The sequence below is a fragment of the Pleurodeles waltl genome, chromosome 5 (genome assembly GCF_031143425.1).
Source record: "Pleurodeles waltl isolate 20211129_DDA chromosome 5, aPleWal1.hap1.20221129, whole genome shotgun sequence".
NCBI classification, from domain to species: Eukaryota; Metazoa; Chordata; class Amphibia; order Caudata; family Salamandridae; genus Pleurodeles; species Pleurodeles waltl.
The window spans coordinates 684,651,489-684,675,147 of record NC_090444.1 but is presented as its reverse complement, the minus strand read 5'-3'; the positions used below and the strand labels follow the sequence as shown (position 1 = coordinate 684,675,147).

Below are 23,659 nucleotides of genomic sequence, written 5' to 3'. Positions count from 1 at the left end.
GCTCTCATGGCCCAGTCGGGCTGGTGGGTCAGTTCTGGCTCGACTCCATACCAATTTTGCTGTGCCCGGATAGGTGAGGGTGACTGGGCCAGGTGTGATTTGCTGCCGGGGGCAAGACGTTAGGGCTGCAGACAGCCCACCCTCTGCTGAGCTGGGAGCTCTCCCGCCCGGTCAGGGTGTGTAGCTGCTGAGCAGGGCAGTGCCATGAAGGGTTTGTTTGTTGGCTTGCTGCGCCTCTACAGTACGTGTTCAGCGGTTGGAGCAGGGAGGGGACAGGCGGTGAAGGAGGAGGAGGGCGGGAGGAAGGATAAAACCGACCTGTTGCACCCAGCCAGGCAGCCATATTGCAGCCAGAGTGGAGGAGAGCCCGCAGCGCGCACACGAGCAGCAGGAGGGGTCCTGCAAAGGGACCAGCGGGCGGCAGACAGCGGGTGAGCAGCCTCGCCGGGGTTTCGCCTCGCCTCAGGACCACCGGGGAGGGGAGGGTACCGCAGGAAGGAGAAGCCGGGATGCGATTGCAACAAATAGGAAGTTGCTTTTCCCTCCGTTCTCTCTGCACTTGTTCCTCCAGACAACAGGTGTTCTGCGGATTACCAGCCCGTGGGATGGATCCTGCCTGGGAGAAGAAGAACGGGGGCGGAGGGATTTGCCCGGACAGGAGCTGCTGCGGGGCACTTGTACCTGGTTTCCCCGGGACCCGTGTGCTCCCGGCTGGTTGCCGCCCCTCCCTGGGATGGGCCGGGGAGCGAGGTCTGGCTGAGATTTGTTGGAACTGCTTGCTTTCATGAAAATATTTTTTTAAATGTTTTTAGTTTCCAGATTATATGCGTGTAGATTGGGGTTCACAGGTGTACTTGGGTGTGGTGACAGGTGTTTACGGCAGTCTGGGAGTGGTGCCCCGTGGCCTGCCGTGTGTGTCACCGCGCCGGCTCCAGAGCACGACACGTAAACTCCCCCCGCTCGCAGGGTCATCGCCTCACTCTCGGGCCTCGGACCGCAGACATTGACCGCCTGGGGGTCATTGCCGTACTCCGGGATGGCATAAGAGGGGAAACGGGCACAAAGTTCAAACAGAGAGTTTTGTGAAAGGTCACACTGAATTTATCGAGCAGACACAGAAAGACTCTTAAAAAATGATGCGTGGGTTTACAGAGAAACTGAAAAACCTGTCCCACGCCACATGATATTTCTATTTGAGGTGCAGTGCCGGCACATATTTTCTTTTGTATTTTACTTGTAATGTCTTTACAAGTGTTGTTTTTTCCCCTTAAAGTAGTGAAATGACACATGTGCAGGGCCACTGGAATTATGCGTCAGTCAGAGGAGGACCAATTTATGAGGAGGGCTGACTAAATTATGCTGCAAACGTAGGCAAAGTATGCAGAGTAATGCACAATATTTTGAGATAGTATTATTTCATTATTTTGTAATTTGTACACTTCTTAACCTTGTCTGGTCATTTTAACACCTTGATATACCAATAAGCAACATCAAGGTGACCCGTCAACCTTTGCTAAGGGTCTTTCCCTCCGCAGCGTTTTTTTGTAACTTTTGACTCGTTTGCGATTATGTAGCAGATGATGGACAGTGTGCCAAATGCATAAATCGATAATTATAAGGAAAACACTGCAGACACAAATTTCTGCACATTTGTGTAAGGAAAGCTCATGCCATTAAAGGTCGACTTCCCAGTGGCATCTGTTAACCCCAAATGTGAGTAGCTGTAAGAAGTTGAGGAATTTTCTTTCCATCCTATTTTTTAGTCCCCCAGTTGTAATGGTAAACAGAAAATTGCTAGTACCAGAATGTAACAGGAGAAAACGGGACTGCCTGAACTACTCAACCTTGACATTACTTACATACAATCTTTTTCTGTGAGTACACGGGCACATTTGCTTTCTGCTTATATGTTTGGCCTGATTAGTGGGATCGAGCCAGTGTGCCCTTAGAGGTACCCCGAGTCAAGGTGGGGCCCAAATCTGCTTTGTGTCGCTCTTCCCTCACCACCTCCCACTCACCACTGGGTCTCTGCCAGTAGATACTTGCTCAGCAGCAGGACAGGGCCTTGCTTTTCTTAAGTTGATGCTACACCCAGCTTCCCCACTCTTTCACACTTTAACTCTTCACTGGTAGATAGGTGACAGCAAAACAACACATATTCGTTTTGCTTGAGATTAGGCATTATTTAGGATTTAGGTCCATATGTACAAACACTTTTTTCCATAGACACAGAATGGGCAAAACCTTTGCTACATCTGTCCCTTAGTGTTTTAATTCAAGTAACTTGGATCTTTTTAGTGAATGGGCGATTCATGCATTTGTCTTTTTGTCTGTTTTTAAAGAAATAGGGTTTTTCTGGGACACTTTGCCATATTTTTGAACAAGTAGATTTCATTTTGCAGTATTGCATGTGTTTTTGGTATTTCTTCTATGTTGTATGATCTTTCTGATTGATTTGTTATTGGTGTCTGGATGGATGTGGTTTTTGGTTAGTAGCTCAGCACTACATATTGTGAGTTTTCAACATGGATTTCTGTTGCACCCATATGGTGCATCTGTGTGTCTTGAGCACTTAATAATTAACCAGTTCTGAAAACATACTGGAATTGAGCATTCATTCTCATTATGTAAGGGCTTGGTATGTAAGCACTTACGGACATTGGCGCTCAACGAGCCTCCGCCCCTGCCACCTCACCTTCAGATATACCCAAAGGCCATTTCTTTGATGTAATCAGTGAAATCTGGTCCCGGTGAGGCATCCATGGTGGAGATGGAGGCTGGGGGGGTGCTGAGAGTACTGTTTGCACTCGAAATACAGGTCCTAGGATCACTTGAGGGGTATATCTGGTGCAAGTAATTTACATCGATCATACTGTGCCGAATGATGTCCTCCCACCACAGTATAATCTCTGGCCACTGTCCTGACCCTCTCCTCCCGCTCCTTAATCTCAGGAAGAGTCAAACGCAGTGGGCAGGGTGTGTGGCCTCATAGGTACATTGCTGACTTTGGAACTAGGAGCCTGAGTTACAGCCTTGGCTTCCTTACCCGACCAAATTTTGATTCTTTTTAAATCACCCACCTCCTCTTCAGTGTTACTTCATCATGCCCTGGGTCCCCATATCTGCTGAAACTGGGAAACAGACAGGAGCATTTTTAATATTAAGTTAAGTGCTGTTTTAAAAAATGTGACAGTTGGGTTTTGTGATTGTTGGCATCATCTTGGAGGCAGTTAATCTTTTGTAGGTGACTTGTCTCCACTTGTTGATGCAGCTCCCCCGGCAGCCCTAACTTTCATGGCTCCCTGTCAGTAGATACTGTGGCAGTGGCAAGGCCTGTGCTAGAAGCTGGCCCGCCTCCCTGCTCCTTCCCTCGCCCAGAATCCCTGCACTGTCTGGGAAAGGTAGCACCCGAGTGTGCTCGGTTTTATGGGTGTGGTCGCTAAAATGGCCTTTATTTTTCCTATTTGGAGCTGGGCTCCATGCCACTGGGTGAGGCAGCTCCTTCGAAACTAGGAATGTCTTGCTCATACCTGCTGTGTGATTCAGTTCTCTCTGGAGTACAGTTTCCTAAGCCCTGGCAGTTCCCTTGTACTAAGTTACAATCACTCTCCCTGGTTTTCTGAATTTTACATTATTGGATTTTCGTTTCATAGTGTCCTTCACGCTCCTCCTTGTTTATTAAGTTTATCAGATTCATGCCAATATGAATGAATGAACCTCCCTGACTTCAAACACACACAGTCCAATTCACTAAGCTGTTGGCAAAAGTAATACTTTCTAAGTTGCAGTTTTGCTTGTGAGTGAATTGCTACGTTTTTCTACTTCACATTTTCACTAGCACCTGGTCTTTTAAACGTAGTTCACAGTTTGTATTGATGCCTACTGGTATTTTTGGGATTGATTGACTTCAACTCACTTTTCACCCACTTAATTCCAGATCCATCCTGGTGAAGATGGCTTAGTAAGTTCACAAGCACATTTCTGAATGTTTGTGAACACCTCCAAAATCTACTACATTGTGGGCGTTCACAAAAGTTGAGTTCACTTTGAATGAAGCACTAGAATGTAAAAATTAGAAAATTACACCACTTGTATCTATTTCTTGATTTCAGTTTATTTAAGGTGACCGCATCAAATGCGAAAACGGAGCGGCATTCTGAGAACAGCACATGCGCCGGCCCCACTGTCACACTTTCCCTCAGTTTTGTTCACAAAAGTTGAATAGTAATGTCTATGATCAACTCCTCTGTTTCATGTTTGCAACCCCTGCCGTTCCTCTTCCCCCTTTACATTTAGTTGCATCCTAGTCATGTGTAAGCCTATGTAGGTTTTAAGTAATTTGTGAAGATCTGCATGGACAACTTAGACTTTTCAGACTCAGTTAATCGCTGAAAGTTGTGCAGAAATAAATCAGAATACCTGGGTGTTTGCAGGTTTGGAGTGCACTTTGGTGTGATTTGCAGTGTTGACCCCACTGAGCCCAGTGCTGTGTCTGAAACGAAGCCACAAATTCAATTTCTGCTTCCCCTTATCATATTAGCAAGTGTGTCCTACCAGAGAGTAGGCTGAGTTAACTGCAAGAAAGGCCGCGCCAACCTCCGGTGTTGTTCAGGTCATTGACAACGGTTGGCAGGTGTGCAACTCCAGGAGAGGCACTCCCCACACTGGGAAAGAGACTGCAGTGTATTTACACAACCTGACTCAACGCCAATATTGTATCTGGATTTCTCGCTCACTGCAAATCTTTCTTTTAGATGGAGTCTTCAGTAAAAGGTGCACATGTACTGTAAATCAGGGCTAGATCTTTTTTTCTACTTCTCTACTGTTGGTCATGATCCTTTTTAGTAGGGCTGGTTTTGATAAGATTTCACAACAACTTCTTTGTCGTGGTGGCAGTCCATGCATGGCCCTTTTGCATAAGTGGGTAGTACCCCAACTGAGCTCCATTTTGATATTGTTAAAAAAAGTATCTTTAACCAGCATACTTACTAAGATCATCAGAGTACAAATATAAGGTGTTGCATGGTGAAAAAAATAGTGCACCACAATATTTAGAAAGTGTTACGCTCTTAGGATTTCTTTGGTTATGCCAATAGTGTGGTTCTTGTGTACTGCTGAGCTTGATTGTGTAACTTGCATACTTCAAGGATTCCTGAGAGAAGGGATTGTCACTCATACAATCACCCTTGGTTTACTGACATAATATGTGTAACTTTTGCATAAGGTACATATATTAAAATTGTTGCGCTGTTACCTACCCTGACTCATGCCAAATTGTTGCTCCAGTTTTCATTTAACATTAGATTTTGTGATGCACTAGGTCTAGTTAATTTGTACGCCATTAGTATTTATGGGTTACCATAAAGTGCCACTGGTGATTTCAATGTGCACTCTCCATGATACCTATATTGCACATATTATTGTGGTTTTGTGAAACAATGCTGGGTGGTGCTGCGTAGTTGGCTACTTTTTACATAAAAATACTGATGTGTGCAAAGGTTGATCAACACTAGAATTTGAGCTGTTTTGCCTCGCATGAGCACTCATTCTAAACTTTAGTACATCTAGCTGAAAATACTCAGTGGTGGCCATTTTTCAACCACCTCAAAGTTTTGTGCTTTAAAGGCAGAAATGGTGAATATTTTCTGTTTCTTTGGTGTACATTTTCTTTCCTTTTTCTAAAACCTTTGCGAAAAAACACAACCCGTTGAACACAACTTAAGTTTGAGGACTATTGTTCAGGGCTTATATTGCGTGAAATGAAAAGAGGCTGGCAATGCCAAGAGGGTTTGTTTCCCTGTGTTGGCCTCTAGTCTGAAACAACGACGTTACTGGCAACAGAGACAGCTCTTGGAAATGGTGAGGTTTATTTTTAGTGTGGAATGGGAGTTATGAATTAGAGCAGTTTAATTTTTTATACTTTTATCAAATTTATTATCTAAAATAGCAACATGTTCAAGCTGCTCAACGTTTATCTGAATGTCTTTCCAATGCCCATAATGCTTAGATTGGTGCCTTATTTTAATTTTCCTGCTTCTCTTTCAAGGTGTTCATCAACCAAGGTCTGCACCTTTACCAACCATCCACGGAGAAAGAGATTTTTCATAAGGCAGAGAACAGAAGCAAGAAAACGCAAAAATGCCGAAACCGGTAAGACACGCAGTTCAATCTTTGGCATGTTGGGGGTGCTTCAGTGTGACAGACACAAGTGCATTGGAAGAAGTTTATTCCACAAAACAAAGGATGCTTTTTTCTGCTGTGAAATCATTGGGGACGCTACATCTGGAGTATCTTGTATATTGTGGAGGCCGCATCTGCCTCGGGATAGGTGATGTCTCTAAACAGACCAGAGCAGCACTAGCGTGATGGTGTAAGGGCTGTGCCAGAAATATGAGGAAGAGCTACAAGGCCTGCCATCTGTTCTCCTGGATAGCAGATATGATGTGAGCATTCATAGACCTCAGATAATACATACAATGGAGTATATAATAATTTGTTTATAGTGAGGTTTTAGTTAACGAAGTGGTCACAAAGGAAAGTTTGTCACGAGAGCAGGCATAAAATAGTTCTTCATTAAAGAAGGGCTGGCCAGTGCATAGCAGTGCATTGTGGCTAGAATTGTGCATACCTAATCAGTTAAAGAATTTGCAATGGCTTCTAAAAGATACTGGTAGGAAGCTGGATAAGTCACTGGGAGAAGGACAAAGGTTAATGGCTAACTGATGTCTATAGTACTAAAGCAGGTATTCAAATGACCAGCCTCGATTGAACTTTTTTTCCTTCTCTGCCACCGGCATTTGTACATTGCTGTGCTCTATATAACTAAAATGTCTGCTGTACATTCTCTTAGATGGTGACTGGCTTGGCATACAAAATTTCTCTAGTTACCTCTTCCTTCACACATTTCTTTCTCCATTTACTTCTTAAATGTGTTCCTGGACGTTTTGCCACAAGTGAAATGCCTGTCACAAAGACGGCAGACCCGGTTACTGGCCCAATCTGGAATTAGGAGCCACTTGTGAAGGAAAACTAAGCCCCCAATTAGGACCCATGAGTCTGTTGTTATGTAGTCTTCTCTTTATCCACCCGTGTTGGAATGCATTTCTTTTAAGCTAACCATACTGCACCTAATAAACATAATGCCTGGGCACACTGGTCTGCTGTGGTGAAGGCAATTTGTGTGGCTGGGCCATGAGAGCATTAGATCTGAAGCCCATCCTCAGGCATTTTACATGCACGGCTGGAAATAGTAGATCTATGGCTCTGTCCCAGAATTTCTGTGCTGTGTGAATGGCCATTCTTATACCAAGCTGTAACACAAGAATCTACATAAGAAAGACAAAATTGTGCTGAGCGCATTACTTGAATTGCTCTCAACTACTGGTAATGTCTCTGGGCTACATGGACTACATTCCAATACATTCATTTATTTTCCGTACCCCTACAGATAGGGACCAACCACATGCAAATCAACCGTGGTCCTGCTTCAGTGGGAACAGTCCACTGCCCCCAGTGAACCTCAGACTAGTTTCAGTGCTGTTGGGCCTCATCACTGAGTAGGAGCTTGAGCTCTATGTGACAGAAGCTGAGGTTAAATACAAATTCCACTCCATCACTTTATTGGTTTTATCAGAGTTACTCTTTAGGGGAGATGGTAATTCCCAAATGTAGAAAATGGAGCTCACTGTGCCATGGGATTAATACTGCACTTCACTGATGATGACCAACAAAGTTGAAACCTTACTTGCGGCATTATCACTTTATGTGAAGACTAATGACTACTGGTGTCCATTTGGTGCATCTGTTAGTGGACATCGCTGAGTCTATACTGCCATACTTTTAGTGTTAATAGGAAGTTTCACAATGGCAGTGGAGTACAATAGCCTGTCAAAGAAGTCTACTGAATACTCGAGTTAGACTTCTACATTTAATGCTTTATTCTGTTGACTTTATTTTACTGTTCCAAAACGACGGATTCTCCTGAGGCTGAAGGGCAACTTAGAGTATGTGTTTTCCTATCAATGTTTAATTTCATGAGAAAGACGCCCAGTAGGCAACGTAGTTTGACATTGGGATAATAGTTGCCAGAGAGAAGATAACCTTGAAAGCCTGCGATAAAACCTTAAAGTGAGAGTTCACTCAAACCAACGTGAAGTTCTCCGTTTAGAAGGTTAAGGTAAATGCATGTGTGTAGTCGTTATGTAAAGGGCGTGTATGTTTTTCCAATATGGTTTTTTCTGCAAGAAACAATTCATTTTTCACAGTCATTGCTTGTTCATGTTCATGTTGATTTAACTTAGACTTTGCCCTTTATGGTATTCTTTGTACATCTTAACTCAAACATGCAAGTTTAGACATAGAGCCTCCCGCTCTGAATTCTTTTAAAGATTAATCTTGAGCAAAGCTTTGTAGTCTCCAGGTGGCTTAAGACGTGGTCAGAATTTTGCATGTGTTATAGTGTTCATACTCTTTTGTCCTCAATCCACATTTGCCACAGTACCTTCAGATGTGTGGTGTGGGCAGGTTTGCTACTGGTTATCACCTGTTGTGAGATACCATGTTCGTATTTCTAACTAAGGGGTGACAGAAACCATGAGACGAACACAAATCTAATAGATTCCACAGGAAAGTCTTGTTATTCAATTTCTTATGTAGACATCTCTGATGATATTTACAGTTACTGGGCTTCTTTCTAAAGGACATGAGCTGACAACTTTCTACATAAAGACAAATAAAGCTTCTCATAAGGACCAAGTCATAAGCTTTTCCATGCCACAACAGCAGAAGCATTTTTTAAAGGGCCACCTTCTGTAAGAACAAAATGATAGCAGCCAACCTCAACCGGGCCGCTCACATTTATGGTGTCTCCTGTAGGGTTTGTCCTCTAAACTCTAAACAGCAGCATGACAGGGTCCTCAGAAGAAAGTCTGCTGTGGGCAGGGCCAGACTGGGGAAGCAAAAGTAGCCTTGGCAAAAATACTGAAGCTAGCCCGCTCCTTCAGTCTCCTTGCACAAACTCTATTTTTCCATCAAACCTTTCAATCCCTCCTTCTCTCTTTCCTCTTTCTCTCTCTCTCTTCCCCTTTCTGATCGCTTCCTGCTAACCTTTCCCCACACTCTCTCTATTTTTCTTTCTCTTGTAGTCTCCCCTGTGCTGCTGTAATTACCCTAGGACAGGCTTCTGTAAAGTCGGTCCTGGAGAGCCCGGTCCATGCAAGATTTTTAGCATATCCACATTTAGAAAAATGTAGATTTCTGAAACATCTTGTTTCTAAATGTGGATATGCTCAAAATCTAGCATGGACCCGGCTCTCCGGGACCGACTTTGCAGAACCCTGCCCTAGGGGAGCCGGCAAGTACCAGGAGCAGTCGCAGGCGTTCAAAACTAGCCTCCAAGCGTTCTAGCCCACTGAGGAAATGCCCAGTGGAATAAAAGGCTTATCCATCCCTGCCTGTGGGTGAGGCAGCTGGGCGGTGTTACCTGCAAGCAATTGTAACTTACTAGCCTTTGTAGTTGTTAGCTAAATTCTTTGTAAATTTCTCCTAATATCTAATGATGTGACCCTCCACCATGTTTAAAAAAATCTAAATCTAGGGGATCATTTGGAGGACGCCAGACACTGTGGCCCATATTTATACTTTTTTGAGCGCCGCATTTGCGTCATTTTTTGACGCAAAAGCGGCGCAAACTTCCAAAATACCACTGTATTTACTAAGATTGCGCCGACTTTGTGTAAAAAAACGACGCAAACACGGCGCTAAAAAAGTATAAATATGGGCCTGTGTGTGTGATTTGTTTCATAGATCTTTTATTCTTTTAAATTTTGCTTGACCCTGAATAATTATGTGGGTGGCTAATAGCAAGAACTTTCTGCTTGCTCATACTGTCATTTCCAGTTATTCAAGGATCATGAATACTTTCTCATGCAGAATGATGAATCGTTGAAAAGATTTGTGATTTATGGCCATCTTAAATGATGTGTGTCATGTTACAAATGTAGATGAGATGATTCCAGCCATAGGTCCGGACCAACAGAGCAGTTTCATTAACATGCATGCTATTTTGTAATGCAGAGCTTTATCCATCAGTGATAGGAGAAGAAACCAATTCTGTCCTGTAATTTCGATCCATGGAAAACTCATTTTTTCTTTAGGTTGTGACTGGGGTGGGAAAAAATGTGTATTGCTGGGAAAAGTTACTGTTGAGTGAGAGCAGACACACAATGAATTGGGTTATTTAGTTTTCTTCTAGTACACTGTGCTGGAGTATGATGCAGTTCTGGCATCCCAGACTCAGATACCAATTTATCAGTCGGTCAACGTTCATTGTCTTTTCCCAGCTTTAAGATTCAAGCACCAGGCAAGACAGAACACATGCTTCAAATCGTACAACCATCAAATGCGGGCGCCTGAATCATCTAGCCTTCCCACTTCTGCATTTTCAGTCCGGCTCTCTTCCTTACGTCCCACCACTAGGCTGCATCGCAAAGACTTTGCCCAGGGTTAAGAGTGCCTGAGACATATTTCAATTAGTGTGTTTTAAAGGTGATCCTGCCTTTGTGTTCTCTTTTTCTCAGTGGCCTCCAATTTTTGTCTGATTTCCTCCTTCGGCTGGGAAAGTGACAGGATCAGAGCTTCTATAGGGGGGTGATTAGATGGCTCCTAATCAGCCACCTAGTGGTGTCACCAAGTTATTGAACAAAGGTTCAAAAATCCTGTTTTGCTACAGTGCCAAAACGTTTGCCACTGTTACTGGTCAATGAGCCACAGATTTTTCAATATTGGCTCGAAAGAGAGTCAACGTTTTATGAGCAACTTTGGGGAGTTATCAAATAGGAGCAAAATATGTACAACGGTTTTGTGTTTAAAAATGTTACTGGCCTTATATGAACGTTTGAAAATAAAACTATAGATATCTGTGCATTGTTTTATTTTTATTTGAGAAAGTAGTGAGATCAGCCAATATTTTTCACCTCCATATGATAATTGTGTTCTGATCAATAGAAGCATGGTCTGGCTATTGGTGGTTTGTTTCAGTTGGAACTGTATTGATCCTTAATTATGATACTGGTAATCCTACTTCAAGTGAAAAGGACCTCAGAGGAGAGCTCATAGAAGAGCAGTTTCTCTAATTTCTAAGTGTGTCTTAACTTTCCTAATTATGCTTCAAACCATCTCACGAAAAGTTCCACAACTGACTAGTTTCGCTCTGGCCTTTGGGCTCCTGAGCTGTGTCAAGGCGAGCAGTAGAACATGAAAGGCAGCCACTTTTGATCTATATTGTCAAAGGTGTCTAGTCTCTTTTCAGCACTTCAGTGCAACGTTTACTCCACTTCAGAGAGATTCATAATATTAACATATTGAAACCTCAACACATATCATAATTAAAACTATGTGTGTGTCTACCACCAAACATGTCAAACCTGACTCCAAATATTCATTAGAGTGGCCCACTGCTGGCTCCCTTGCTTCATGAGAGGGCCTATAGGGAGTCAGCACCTAAACAAGCCTCATCAGTGTGTGCTGCTGTGATCACCAATCACAACGAAAGGGCGGTGCCAGAAAGGGGTTACACTGGGAAAATAAAACAACGAAGCGATTATCTACACCATTTTATTGGAGTAATAACTGGTTGCTTGCATTTTTTAAAACAAAGTAAAGCAGTGGCATCTTGCCTGAGGGAAACACACGAGGAAATGCAGAACTGCCTCTGCCTTGGAAAGTGTACAGGCACGAGAGCTCTGGCTCTGCGGCACCACCAGGTAAAAGGACGCTAACTTTCCTAAACACCCCCCATAGTTGCGGGTTGGTTCAATGGAAGTTCTGGATCTATTGGATTTTAAGAGTACATCAAACACCCATTGTAGATGTGATGTACATTGTTCCCTTTTAGAAACCTAACCACAATTGGTTTCATTTACAAAAACATATTTCATTGTAAAAGACATGACAATTTTCAAATTTAAATATAAAATGGGGCACGACAGAGGACCATTTGTTCATAGTTGTAACACTGGTTTGCAATTAAAACACCAGAGTGTCTACCAAATGCAACAACGAGTGAAGAGAAGAGAGATTTCCTCTTTCAAAAAATAAAGATGAAAGGAAACAAAACAGGAAAACTGGTGAAAAACGTTGCGGGTGGGTGAGAGTCTACAGAGACAATCGTATCTACAGGGACACTTGTATTATCTGCCCTAGCAAATGAACAACTAGAATCCAAATTTGTTTGCAGTCGTCAACATCCATTTACTTTTATTGGTTTGTTGGTCTGTCACTTTTTTTATTGCTGACGTAAATTGAAACTTTAGGAATAAATGCTTGCAGGGAGTGATAGTTTATCTTCTGCTTATTTAGACATGCTACTTACAGATACGTAAAACTGCAGCCTTAGTAAACGCATCCAATTCATCGTCATCATGTTGCATTTTGACCATGTATGGGTAAATCATAAAAAAATATATGTTGATGACAAGACTGCCATATATTCCCTACATGCCACCCATAGTACAGTTATTGGGTGTTCACCGGGGAATGCTGAGTAGGTTATAAGACTCAAGAACATCAAGAGCACCTTAACTTGATGATCAATATCCCAGGTTTCTTAAATGATCCATGTATGGGGGCAGCATATGTTTCACTGGCATCCTCTTGTTCACAATAGGCCATAGTCCCCCCGTCCTGGAGTAGCTACATCCTTCACCAATTAAAAAATGTAACCATGCCCACCATAACATCAGTTGCTGTGTTACATTATGGAAATTTTGGCAAAACATTTGCCAGAGCATCATTGTCTGATCTGGAGGATTGAATGGTTGGAAAAGATCTTTCGCCATATGTTAAAACTGATTTCCATTCCAATAGTGGCACCACGGAAAATATTTTAGCCCAAATGTCCACTGCTTTGTTCTGACCTGCTTCATAGTTAACAAGACAGCTTTGAATGGAGAGGTCAGGGCTTTCATCTGTTAGAAGATATCTGATTGTCCCATTTCAACTGTTTTGTGCAATTCAAAGCTCTTTTAGTAATTCAAATGTCTGGGTTAAGCTGGCTTGTAACCATACCGTTTCAGATGATACTCTTACCAAAGGGGGGTTAAAGAAAAGATGAGTGTAAGCAGCACTTATTTTTCTCTTGTTTGCCGTAGATTTAAGTGGTGGATTATAGAATGCTGGATCTTTTCCTCCAACCTCACATCAAAATGCCTTCCAGTACTTCAATACGTCGGTGCCACTGTCATCTTTGATTTTATGGCACTGGCGCTACACAGATCATTGTAGGCTTTGGATTCATACAATCCAGTCAATAAGATAGTGGTGAATGCATCAGAGATGAAGATTTTGGCCTTCAGATTTAAACCCTGTCAATGCGGGGAGATGACTGCTAGACAACATGCAAATTAAGCATTCATCCACTTACTATCATATCACCTTTTGGCTCAAGAGTAGGTGAACCGTAAATACAAACTTTCATGCTTAGTAAAACCTCCATTGATTTTTGGCGAGAAGAGATTAAATGTAAAATTACGAAGCTGTGCTGCTGTCCCAGTATTGTCAGTGCTTTGGCCCGAATGAATGTTAGCTCTTGTGAATGTAATTGAGGCCTACCATAAGAGATAATTGACAGAATTCCAATGTACAGCTCCTAGGTCATTATATGAACCTCCATCTACATCCATGCAAGCTCAGGCTTGACTTAAATTTTTTCCTGTTGAGATAGTCTTTAGCATCGGAAACCCAAATCCTAAAGATACAGTACTGGCTCCACATGGCAACTGCAATTCTATTTAAGCATATGTTTGGCTGGAAATTATGGCAGAGTCTGGTAAATGTTTCATCCTTGACTGTCCTATCTGATGGCCACACTGAGTGGTCTCAGTGTTGGTGTGGATAGTAATAGTGATATCTTACACACACAGTCTGAGGAAGCAACAAAACATAATTTCATTTTAAAATTATATGAGAATGACTTTTTAGTGTACAACTTGAACTCATTTTGAGTATATCTCACTCTCCTGCATTCGAATTTGCCTTTATAAAGTAATATTGACATTAGATTGAAACGTTTATTTCACTTTTTTTTATATTCCTTTTACTGTAAGCAATATAAAATGTTGATTGTCTGGCTACAAAATGAAATACTCTGCATATTGCACGTTCCTGTTCAGTTGTGAATAAAGACTGGAGGTGTTGCCTGAAACCTATTTTTTATTTTTTGACCTCTAAACCTGGAAAGACACAAACATTTTTTTTTTCTTAAGCGGAAAGAACCCCCAACTGGGAGATGTGGCCTTATGGACAGTATTGTCAACTTTGAGGCGCCAAATTTGGCTCAACAGCCACTCAAGCACCTAATCTCCCTGAGTCTAAAAAAAGAAAAAATATATATCTAACCTTGTGTAATGTAAACTGGCGCTCATGTAAAGCACTCTAATGCCCTTGGACCAAGTTTGCATTATATGAAACTGCAAAAAGAATATTGTTGGAAAGTCTGGTAAAAAGTATGCATGTTGGTATTCAGCGACTGGAATGTATTCCATTAAAATTTTTGTGATATATTGTTATACTGTACTTCAGTTACAGGTTTCTTAGTCGGCTAATCGATTTCACTACATTTTTTAGAGAATGTTTTTAAGGTGTCATTAGGCTCTACACATTTGATTCACATGTTATGGGTCTCATTCATTACCGCCAGTATTCTAAATGAAATGTTCGAAATAAGTTGGTGTCTGTCCAGGATTAATACAGCATACCTTTTATCATATTCGATCAGTTAAATGTTCCTGCTATTATTGTTTAAGGCTTCGTTAGTGAGATTGTTTATTTAGAAGTAGCTTGCAACGATGTATCCTTTATCTAAACGTTGTAAATACAGTGTCTGACTTTGTAATTTAAATATATATGATCTCAGCACAACGTGGTATCCAGTTGCAACCCTTATTCATGCTCTCTATTGCAAATGTACTTTCCAAACATTTGAAGGCGTTTTTACTGGGTATGGAACCAGAACATCATAATTAAATATCGTCTGGCAGACATTTTTGACCTACATATTTTAAAAAGTATCACCACTTTGGAACTAATAATACAAAATCTACAGCCATTGGAGCAGCATCTTTGTAAGCAATACTTACAACTCAATATTTCTGTCAGACGTTCGTACAGAGAAATGTGACCCATATTGACTCTTCCTCGAGAGACACGAGCAGTACAATCTCTATTGCCTTGTTGAATTTGTTTATGCTGGCATGCAAGCCTAAGCTTTCCAGCAGTCCATGAATGATGGCGACCTCCAGGATTCCTCTACATCCTTCCGTTAGGCTTCATCAACCTATCATCAGTGTAGACCGTAACCTGCGCAGGCCAATAACTAGGCCACCCAAACGTGTGGCTCAATATTCTAGTGACTCGTCCATGGTCTGACCAGAGACCATTAAGTAGCCACTTAGGTTCTATCAGAACTGATGCTGTAGGAATCATGGCTATTTGTTGTCGACAAACTTAGCTTGAAAGAGACAGCAAGGCACTATTTATTTCCTTCATTTGTGGTGTGAGATTGTGGAAATTTCCCCTTGAACACCGACCTCCAAGTTCATTATTTGCCAAAATACTTGTTTTTCTCAAACCAGGGTAGAGGATATTGTTTAGCACCAAAATCACTAGATGGGAGCTGACACCTTCATTTTAATGAAACGGTGTGATTGATGTCTGATTATGCAACAAGCACACTTACATATAATCTTAGAATTGTGTCCTGCTTAACCATATTGTTTTCTTACATCCAATACATATACTAAACAATGTTTACAAGAAGCAAAACAGAATGGGCTCCTACAGCCCATGAGTCCCCTAGATCACGGGATTTGAACGAGTAGTAGCCTATGTTTGAAAGGACGTACACATTGATTCACATCCAAGTGGCAGCACACTTCAATAATGCTTCATATATATTTTATCTTGATAATGACATTTCATTTTTTAAACTTTATTTATTTGAATAAATCAACAAACAACAAAATTAATGTCAGACCATAGGTAAATAAAACAATATTTTCAAGATTTATTATCCGGGATTGTAGTGAAGAATATTAAATCTCAAATATAGATGTGGCAGAATTTTGTTACCATAATATTGAGGAACAAAATATTGTAAGGCAAGTGCACAGAGGGATTTGGGGATCTACTGTTCTTGGATTTAGGTATAGGAAATGTATAGAAACTTACCGTTTGATATTTTGTCACTCAATATTGTGATAATGATATTTTGTACTGTCAATGTTTGGGATTCCATATTCCCAGTCAACACCATTACCTGATGTAGGAGAACCAGTATTTAATACATCCACATAAATTCCTCCTCTGTTTTTTCAAAATAATTAGAAGCATAATACCCTCCCCTATTTTTATGTATCACACACTACTTTTAGTTTGCCTTGCAACTCCCACAAAGCCCTAAAAGTCTTCAACCACTTTTTATCCCTTCACGCTCTAACTGTACAGAGCTCCTTCATCAACAGTCGCTCACTTAAGTCACCCAACCACCCCTCAAAAGATGAACGTTCACTCTGCAGCCATAGAATAAATATATATCTCTTTGCAAGAAGCGGAGATGGTGTCACTGCTTTTTTACTCATCATTCTCTTCTTGGGTCTACGATACAAGCATTTTGTTTACTTTTATAATGATCAAACAGAGAAAATGGAGAAACATCCACCAAGATGTGATTGGTTTCCTGACGCAACCTTTAAGGAACAAGCAAGACTTCGACTGTTGAGCTCTTACAGAAGGAAGGCTTATTCTCACCTACCACATCAGGGTTAGAAGTTTCCACTAAGCATTGTCCCGAACCTCAGCCCAAAATACATCATCTTCACATCTTCAGAGATTAAATGGAAAATGTGCTGCCAGTTGTTCACCTAGATTGCACTTGATGTAGATACTTGTGCATCTCACGTGGTCAGTAAATGCTGGTTCTGGTCCAACCCACCACGAGCGAGTGCTGGAACAAGACACATCTTTTGTGTTGTAGGCTTTTCATTCTGGTACATGCTGTTAATAATTGGCTCCCCTTTGTTCTACAATACAATGACTCAATTCAACCGTACATTATTCTGGTCCACACTCAAGTCAACCCACGAGTGATGAGCTACAACAAAGGAAGCCTGCATCTGATTTGAACTTTATGGAAGGGATTCTAGGAAGCCAAAAGAAAATTACCAATCCCAGGGGCTATTTGTTATAAGCAGGGCCACTGGAATTATGCAACAGGGAGAGCCACATTATGCAGAAGGGCTGACATTAATTATATGGCAAGAAAAGCCAAATTATGCAGCATAATGCAGAACATTTTGTGGCAGCATTAATTCATTATTTTTACATTTTTACTCAGCTTAACACTGTCAGGGCAAAGGTTAATACCCATTAGTACCCATTTAATGCAAAAATACACCAATAAGCTACAGAACGGTGACCAGTCAACCCTTGTAAAGGGGCTTCGACTGTGTGGCAGCTTCCATTGCTGAATTTTTATTAACCTTTGATCTGTTTGTGCTAGAAACTACTTTTTGTTAAAATCTGAAGATTATGCAGCAGATGGTGTAGTATGTGGCAAAAGCAGCAAATCCACAACTATGCAGAAAATTGTGCAGCTGTAAAATCACGTGATTTCATTGGCCCTGGTTATAAGCACACACTGACAAAGAATGAAAGTGCTGCCTCCATGGATTTTGAAAGTGGTGACTCTTGGTCATGTGACATATGATGATCTTGGAATGCTTATTTTTAGCCTGCGAAGGTGTGATCTTTGGCACATACTTCGGTTTCCCAAGTTTCTGCTGTATTTGGAAAGAAATGATAGGGTTTATTGGTCAGATTTAATTGTGACAGGAAGGCTACATTTGAACTCCACCTTCTACAGAGAATCACCATTGTATCATCCTGGGTCAGACACTTATTCAACCAGCGTTATATTTCACACCACGTTAAAGTATTGGATGTGACAATGCCGGTGACCTATCAAAGGCCCAGCTGTGCGGGGATGAGGGGATGAGCTCCAGGGCCCCCCTCGGAACAGTACGTGGCCTGGCAGCTCCGGAGTGCGTCCGGAGGGAGCCCCTCCACTACTGCGCAGGGGGGTCCCCTCAAGTTTCGTTACGCCACTGTGCAATGCTCACAAATGTGAGTAGTGTAATAGCTTGGTTTTAAAATGTCTGCACTATAATTTTTCCTGCCGACGTTTCCGAGTCACAGTGTCAAAAAATGTAGCTCTAACTTGAAGACAAATCTGCGTAAATGAATTGACTTTATGCACTGCAGGCGGATACTCACAGGCGCTCAGCTCCTCGCTGCGGCGGTGGGGCCCCCCACGAACGGCCTTAGGACCCCACCTTCACTGTGTGAAGTATTCCTCTACAGCTGATCCTCCACGGCTGCTAATCACCTGTGCATTGTGGTGAGCCCTGATCGGATAAATAACCTTTTGAGGCAGCTAAGTATGCATGATATTTTTTTTTACCTCTTCAGCCCTGTGGTCTGAAACTCCCCTGAGGTCACCCGCCTGTGGTTTATCTCCAAGAAATACAGTGTTTGACTATTTGTTCCTTTATTGGAATAAATATTTTTGGCCTATAAAATTCCTGCATTGGCCTTCGCCCCCTTTATGTAAATACTTTAGCTTGAGATCAGCTCTGTGATCAGCTGATGCTTGTGTTTCAGGAAAGGGACAAAGGTTTCATCTAACCGGGAAATGGAAAATCCAGCGTCATGGGAAGGTGCTTCTCTCTCTAGTGTGTTATAGAAGGCATAGTAAAGCGTTTAACGATGCCATTACAACGCAGTGCAGTTACCACACTGTCTTTACCATAAGTATACCTTTATCATGCATGCCTTTACAACGAATTTCGTTGTAAAGGCATGCATGGTAAAGGTGTATGCGTGGTAACTAGCTAACTATAACTGGCACTCCTGGAATGCATGTGTGAGTGAGTGGGCGTCAGAGTGGTTGTCTATGTAAGAGAATGGGTGTCACTGTATTGGTGAGTGACTTGGTGAGTCAGTTACCGTATGGCTGTACATATAACTGAGTGACTGTATGCAAGAGTCAGTGGGTGTATGAGTAGCTGTATCGTAAACTGAGTGGGTGAGTCGGTTTTATATAGGATAGTGAGTGGATGTGTAAGAACTTGTGTTAGTCAGTGAGTGGCTGTATGGGTGACTGAGTGTGTATGTAAGTGCCTGTTCACATGAGTGATTTGGTGTATGAATAGTTGTATATTTGAGAGATTGCATGTGTAAGTGACTGTAATAATGAGTCAGAGACTGTGTCAGTGACTGTATGGGTGATTATGTTGGTGTGTCAGTGTTTGTACAGCTGATTAACTGTATGTGTCACTAGAATAGTGATCTATTAATGGGCTGCATGAGTATGAGTGGGTGTATCAGTGGGTATATGAGGGGGTGTGTAAGTAACTGTATGAGTATGTGAATACCTCAGTTAGTAGTGTAGTGAGTGAGTGGTTGTGTTAGTGGCTGTTTGACTGAATGAATATCTGTACATCACTACTCTTATGCACCCCAGAATAAGTATGTGAGTAGATGTGTCTGTGTTGATGTACAAGAGTTTGTATCACCAAATGAGTGGGTGTATGACTGTGGGGATGATGTCATCAGTGATGTCATATTAGATGTCATCAGTGATGTCACTGACCATGTCATGAGTAATGTAATATGTGAGGTCATAACCAGTGCATTACGGAAGCACCAGTTATAATCGGCTGAGGTACCTATAATTGCTGAATTTCTACGGTTTTGTACGAGTAAATTCAGAACCTAACTATAATGTCCATGTAACCTTTGTTTTTTTCAGTGAATTTCCAAGGTTTTTAAAATTCTAATTCCTAACTATAATGTCCCTGTAACTGCTGTTTTTTTCTGTGAATTTCTATGTTTTTTTTAAACCAATAGTCATTTTAATCGCTATATGTTAATTCAACCATCGCAGCACACAGCCTTTGGCTGTGCGTGGCGGCGGTTGGCCACAGGGAAGCCAACCCCCTATAAGCACCCAACCGTGATGTCCTTCACTCATCTGCAGCCAGACCCTGCGGCCAACACTCCCCAACCACCCAAACCCATACTGTGCACAGCCCTTTCCACTTGCGCAGCAAGAGTTAGCCGCAGCTTCTCTGGGTGTGAAATTGATGTGAGAGGGTGTATCGGGGGGTGAGAGTTGCTGTCAGATTGTCTGTCTGGGTGTGAGAGTGCTTACATCAGTGTTTTAGTGAGTGTGTCTGTTCGCGGGTCTCTGAAAGGCTGCATGAGGGTGTCAGTTGGTCTGTGAGTGGGTGCGTGAGTGTCTGAGTGGGCCTGTGAGTGGGTGTGTAAGTGTCTGAGTGGGTTGTGAAAAATAGATTGAAAGAGACAGAAAGAGAAAAAGAAAGTGAGGGACTTTTTTTTAGGATTTAATATCTTATACACTTAGAATGAGATATTTTTGTTAGATTTAGCAAAAGAAATGTATTTAATATATTTTAAAAAGTACGTTTTTTTAATAAAAAAAAAAAAAGGTAAATGAGTCTAGCTGGATTCTAACCACGAGAGCTCAGTGTGAAGATCTCCGATCTACACTCTGAGGTATGAGTTTTTATGTTTTTTTTAGCCCTTTATGGGCTTGGTAGTGAAAAAAAATATATAAAAAAAGTAGTGACCTCGGGTGGAGCCCTTAAGGGCTCTCCCGCGGACCCTACTTTTTAAAAATATGTTTTTAAAAATGTATTTAATTCTTATTATAAGGCCCTTTACGGGATATGTGGGACTGCGAGGGAGCCCTCAAGGGCATGCAGGGGACAGAGATGAATGCTTTGGATTTTGACAGTGGGACCTGCTTTAAAGGTCCCGCTGTCAAAACCCGAAGTGTTTGCTGTGGCTGGCTTGGCTGCAGCACTGCAGCCAAGCCACAGCAAACAGCTATGTCCCTGGGGTGGGCACCCTGGGACATAGAAGGAGCTGGTCTTGGGGAGTGGCGGTCCTGAGGCCATCAGTGGCTCAAAGAGGGGGGCTGCGCGGGCCCCCTCCGCTAGATATTAGCCGCGGAGTGATGGTCCTCGGGCGTGTGCATCCCATAGGGAACCCCTTTATTTTTTAAAACATTTGCCCCGGAGGGTGGTGGTCCCTGGGTTGTGGAAGGGCTGCAGGGCCCCCAGCTTTAATTACAAGATTGCCCTGGGGAGGTGGTGGTCCCCAGGGCAGTGGGAGGGCCACACACCCCCACATTAAAAAAACTGAGCCCTGGGGAGGTGGTGGCTCCCTCATACATCCAGGGCACTGTATTGTTAACAACAAATAACAAGCATTTGCAATGCAATAGGTCTTGCATTTGCTTGAGTTAGAGCTATTGGCGTTGTAATGCATAACTGGACTTTTCTTGCCTCATAACTAGGTCAACCCTGCCGCATAATTTTGTCCTCTCTTCCACATAATTCGAGTGGCCCTGCATATAACTAAAGCAATTTCATTTACCTACTTCCATGCTATTGAATGAAAATAAGGTAAAGTCTCTTCAAATTTTAAAAAAAGTTTATTTTTTTAACGAAGAAGCTTTGCCTCTAATAGGTACAATATATCACTGCAGTGAGAAAAACCTATTCAAAGTGTTATTTTTTTATAACTGGTATTCTGTATCGGCGAATCTGCCAATCTGTTCTCTTTAGTGCTTCTTCATAATGTCTAAGTGCTCGACGTTAATAAATATTATTTTATTCAGACTCCCCGAGCAAAGTGTGATATTGGAATCTGAACTGGACTGAATTGTACCTGCTGCTAAGGAAACATGTTACTGGCACTGGGTATACTGTTCCTTCTATATGGGTTTAAAATGTTATTTTTGAAAATACAATAAATTGAAATTAAGCAATCAACATCTCTGGAGAGGTGATTCAAGACACACGATGATGCATCTAATTAAAATAAAACCACTTCCTTAGAAGCTCTGGGATGAAATACTCATCTGCCAATTAAATAGAATTTCCTAATTATCAGGAAAACCATTTTTATTTTGTACTGAAGAGACTTAGGTCTCCTTCCGTTTTCATCAAAGGCCCCTGTAAAGTTGCGGAGTGTCTGTATAGCTCTATGACACATGTGGTGTCTGTGAGAGTGCGGAAAATTCCGCATTTTGCTGGCAGCCTTTTTCAGACCAAAAGAAATAAACTAATGACTTCATTCAACTTGACAAGTATCTGGGAGCACCCTCTTAATTATCGATTTCTGTTAGCCTTCACAAGCCAGTAGAGGTTGACAAGAGCATACCTGTGAGGAGCGCTGGAGTGCCCTAATAAAAATATTACAGTCCTACGGTAAGGTTCAAGGATTAAATATTAACATACTGCATCTCTGCTAGGAAGTACAGAGGTGGTACTGTGTAAGTAAAGGTGTTTTAGTATTTTCTTAATTACATGACGATGTATTGCAAGTACATTTACCTGCGGTGGCTACTTCTCCATTACATACAAAAATCATGGATCAATTCAGCCTGTCTGTTTTCCGTTGTTGTTCTTTCAGTGGATTATGTTTTTCTGTAATTTCAGAACTTCCGGTGCGCACAGCAGCCAATCCACTGGTTGAGCATATTTTGAATGTCGGCAGGGAGTGGGAAGGACTCAGTGTATAAACTGAACTAGGATTGGCATGTTGGAGGCTCCTTGGGCGATCCTAGAGCGCTGCACCAAAATCGACGTGCTCATTAGCTACTGAGTCTGCATGTGTCGCTGTTGTATATAAACACTTTTTCGCACAGTTTAACAGGTGCCGTGCAGTGTGGAGAAAGTAGTGCTTTGCTTGGTGGGTGGTTCAGTTAGTCAGTCATTTTTGGACCGGAAGTTAAGTGAACCCAAACGATAACTGCTCACCTCGAGCTAGGCAGGTGCAGCTTCTTCCTCCCACAATTAGAAGTACAGGGAGAACATTTTAGAACAGGGCAAATCCCAGGCAGTGAGAGCTAGTGAGGATCAGACCCCAGTTACGCAGGCCCCTCTGTAAGGGCAATCATCCACACCACAATACCACTTGTAGAAGTTACCGTCTGCTGAGGCCAGTGACGCGCCCGGACATGAGGCAGCATACAGACACCTACAGGATTCCACAGGATAAAAGTGGGAATACTGATAGACCACGTCCACCCCGACTTGTGTCCTGAGGGTGACGCAACAGAGTGACAAAAGAGCTGCATTAATTTACTTATTTTACACCCTTGATGAGCCACTGTGATTTTTAAAAATGCCATATTTTAGCCGTGCTGCTGCATAACGAAGTACATTTTCCACTAATAAATGAATCTTCAACCGGCAGACGTGGCGGCCAAAGTATACCACATCAGAGGTATCTGGGAAATAATGAAAGGGAGCAGGAAGCGGCCATCACGATGCACTGACAGCTGCAGTGATTGGAGCAGAGGTTTGGTGGGGTGGGTACAATGGCAGAGGGGATGGCATGCCGAAAATAGCATCAGCTTAAGCGTGGTTGTTTCACCACCCGTAAAAACAATCCAAAATCCTGAGGCACGGCAAAATAAGGAAATAGTCCAACGACAGTAACCTAAATGCCCAGTGGAGAGATAAGACATGTGACAGGGCCAGTCGCCATAGGCGTGAACCAAACCATAAAA

The 23,659-nt window shown here is 42.2% G+C and overlaps 1 protein-coding gene across 1 annotated transcript in view; it reads left to right on the top strand.

Annotated features, from left to right (window-relative positions):
• Positions 1-300: 300 nt before the first annotated feature.
• EZR (ezrin) overlaps positions 301-23,659 on the top strand; it is a 153,519-nt gene continuing 130,160 nt past the window's right edge. The window contains exons 1-2 of the mRNA XM_069234591.1: positions 301-431; positions 6,047-6,150. Coding sequence (XP_069090692.1) covers positions 6,139-6,150 — 12 coding nt within the window. The 5' untranslated portion in view covers positions 301-431; positions 6,047-6,138. The remainder of the gene's footprint in view (positions 432-6,046; positions 6,151-23,659) is intronic.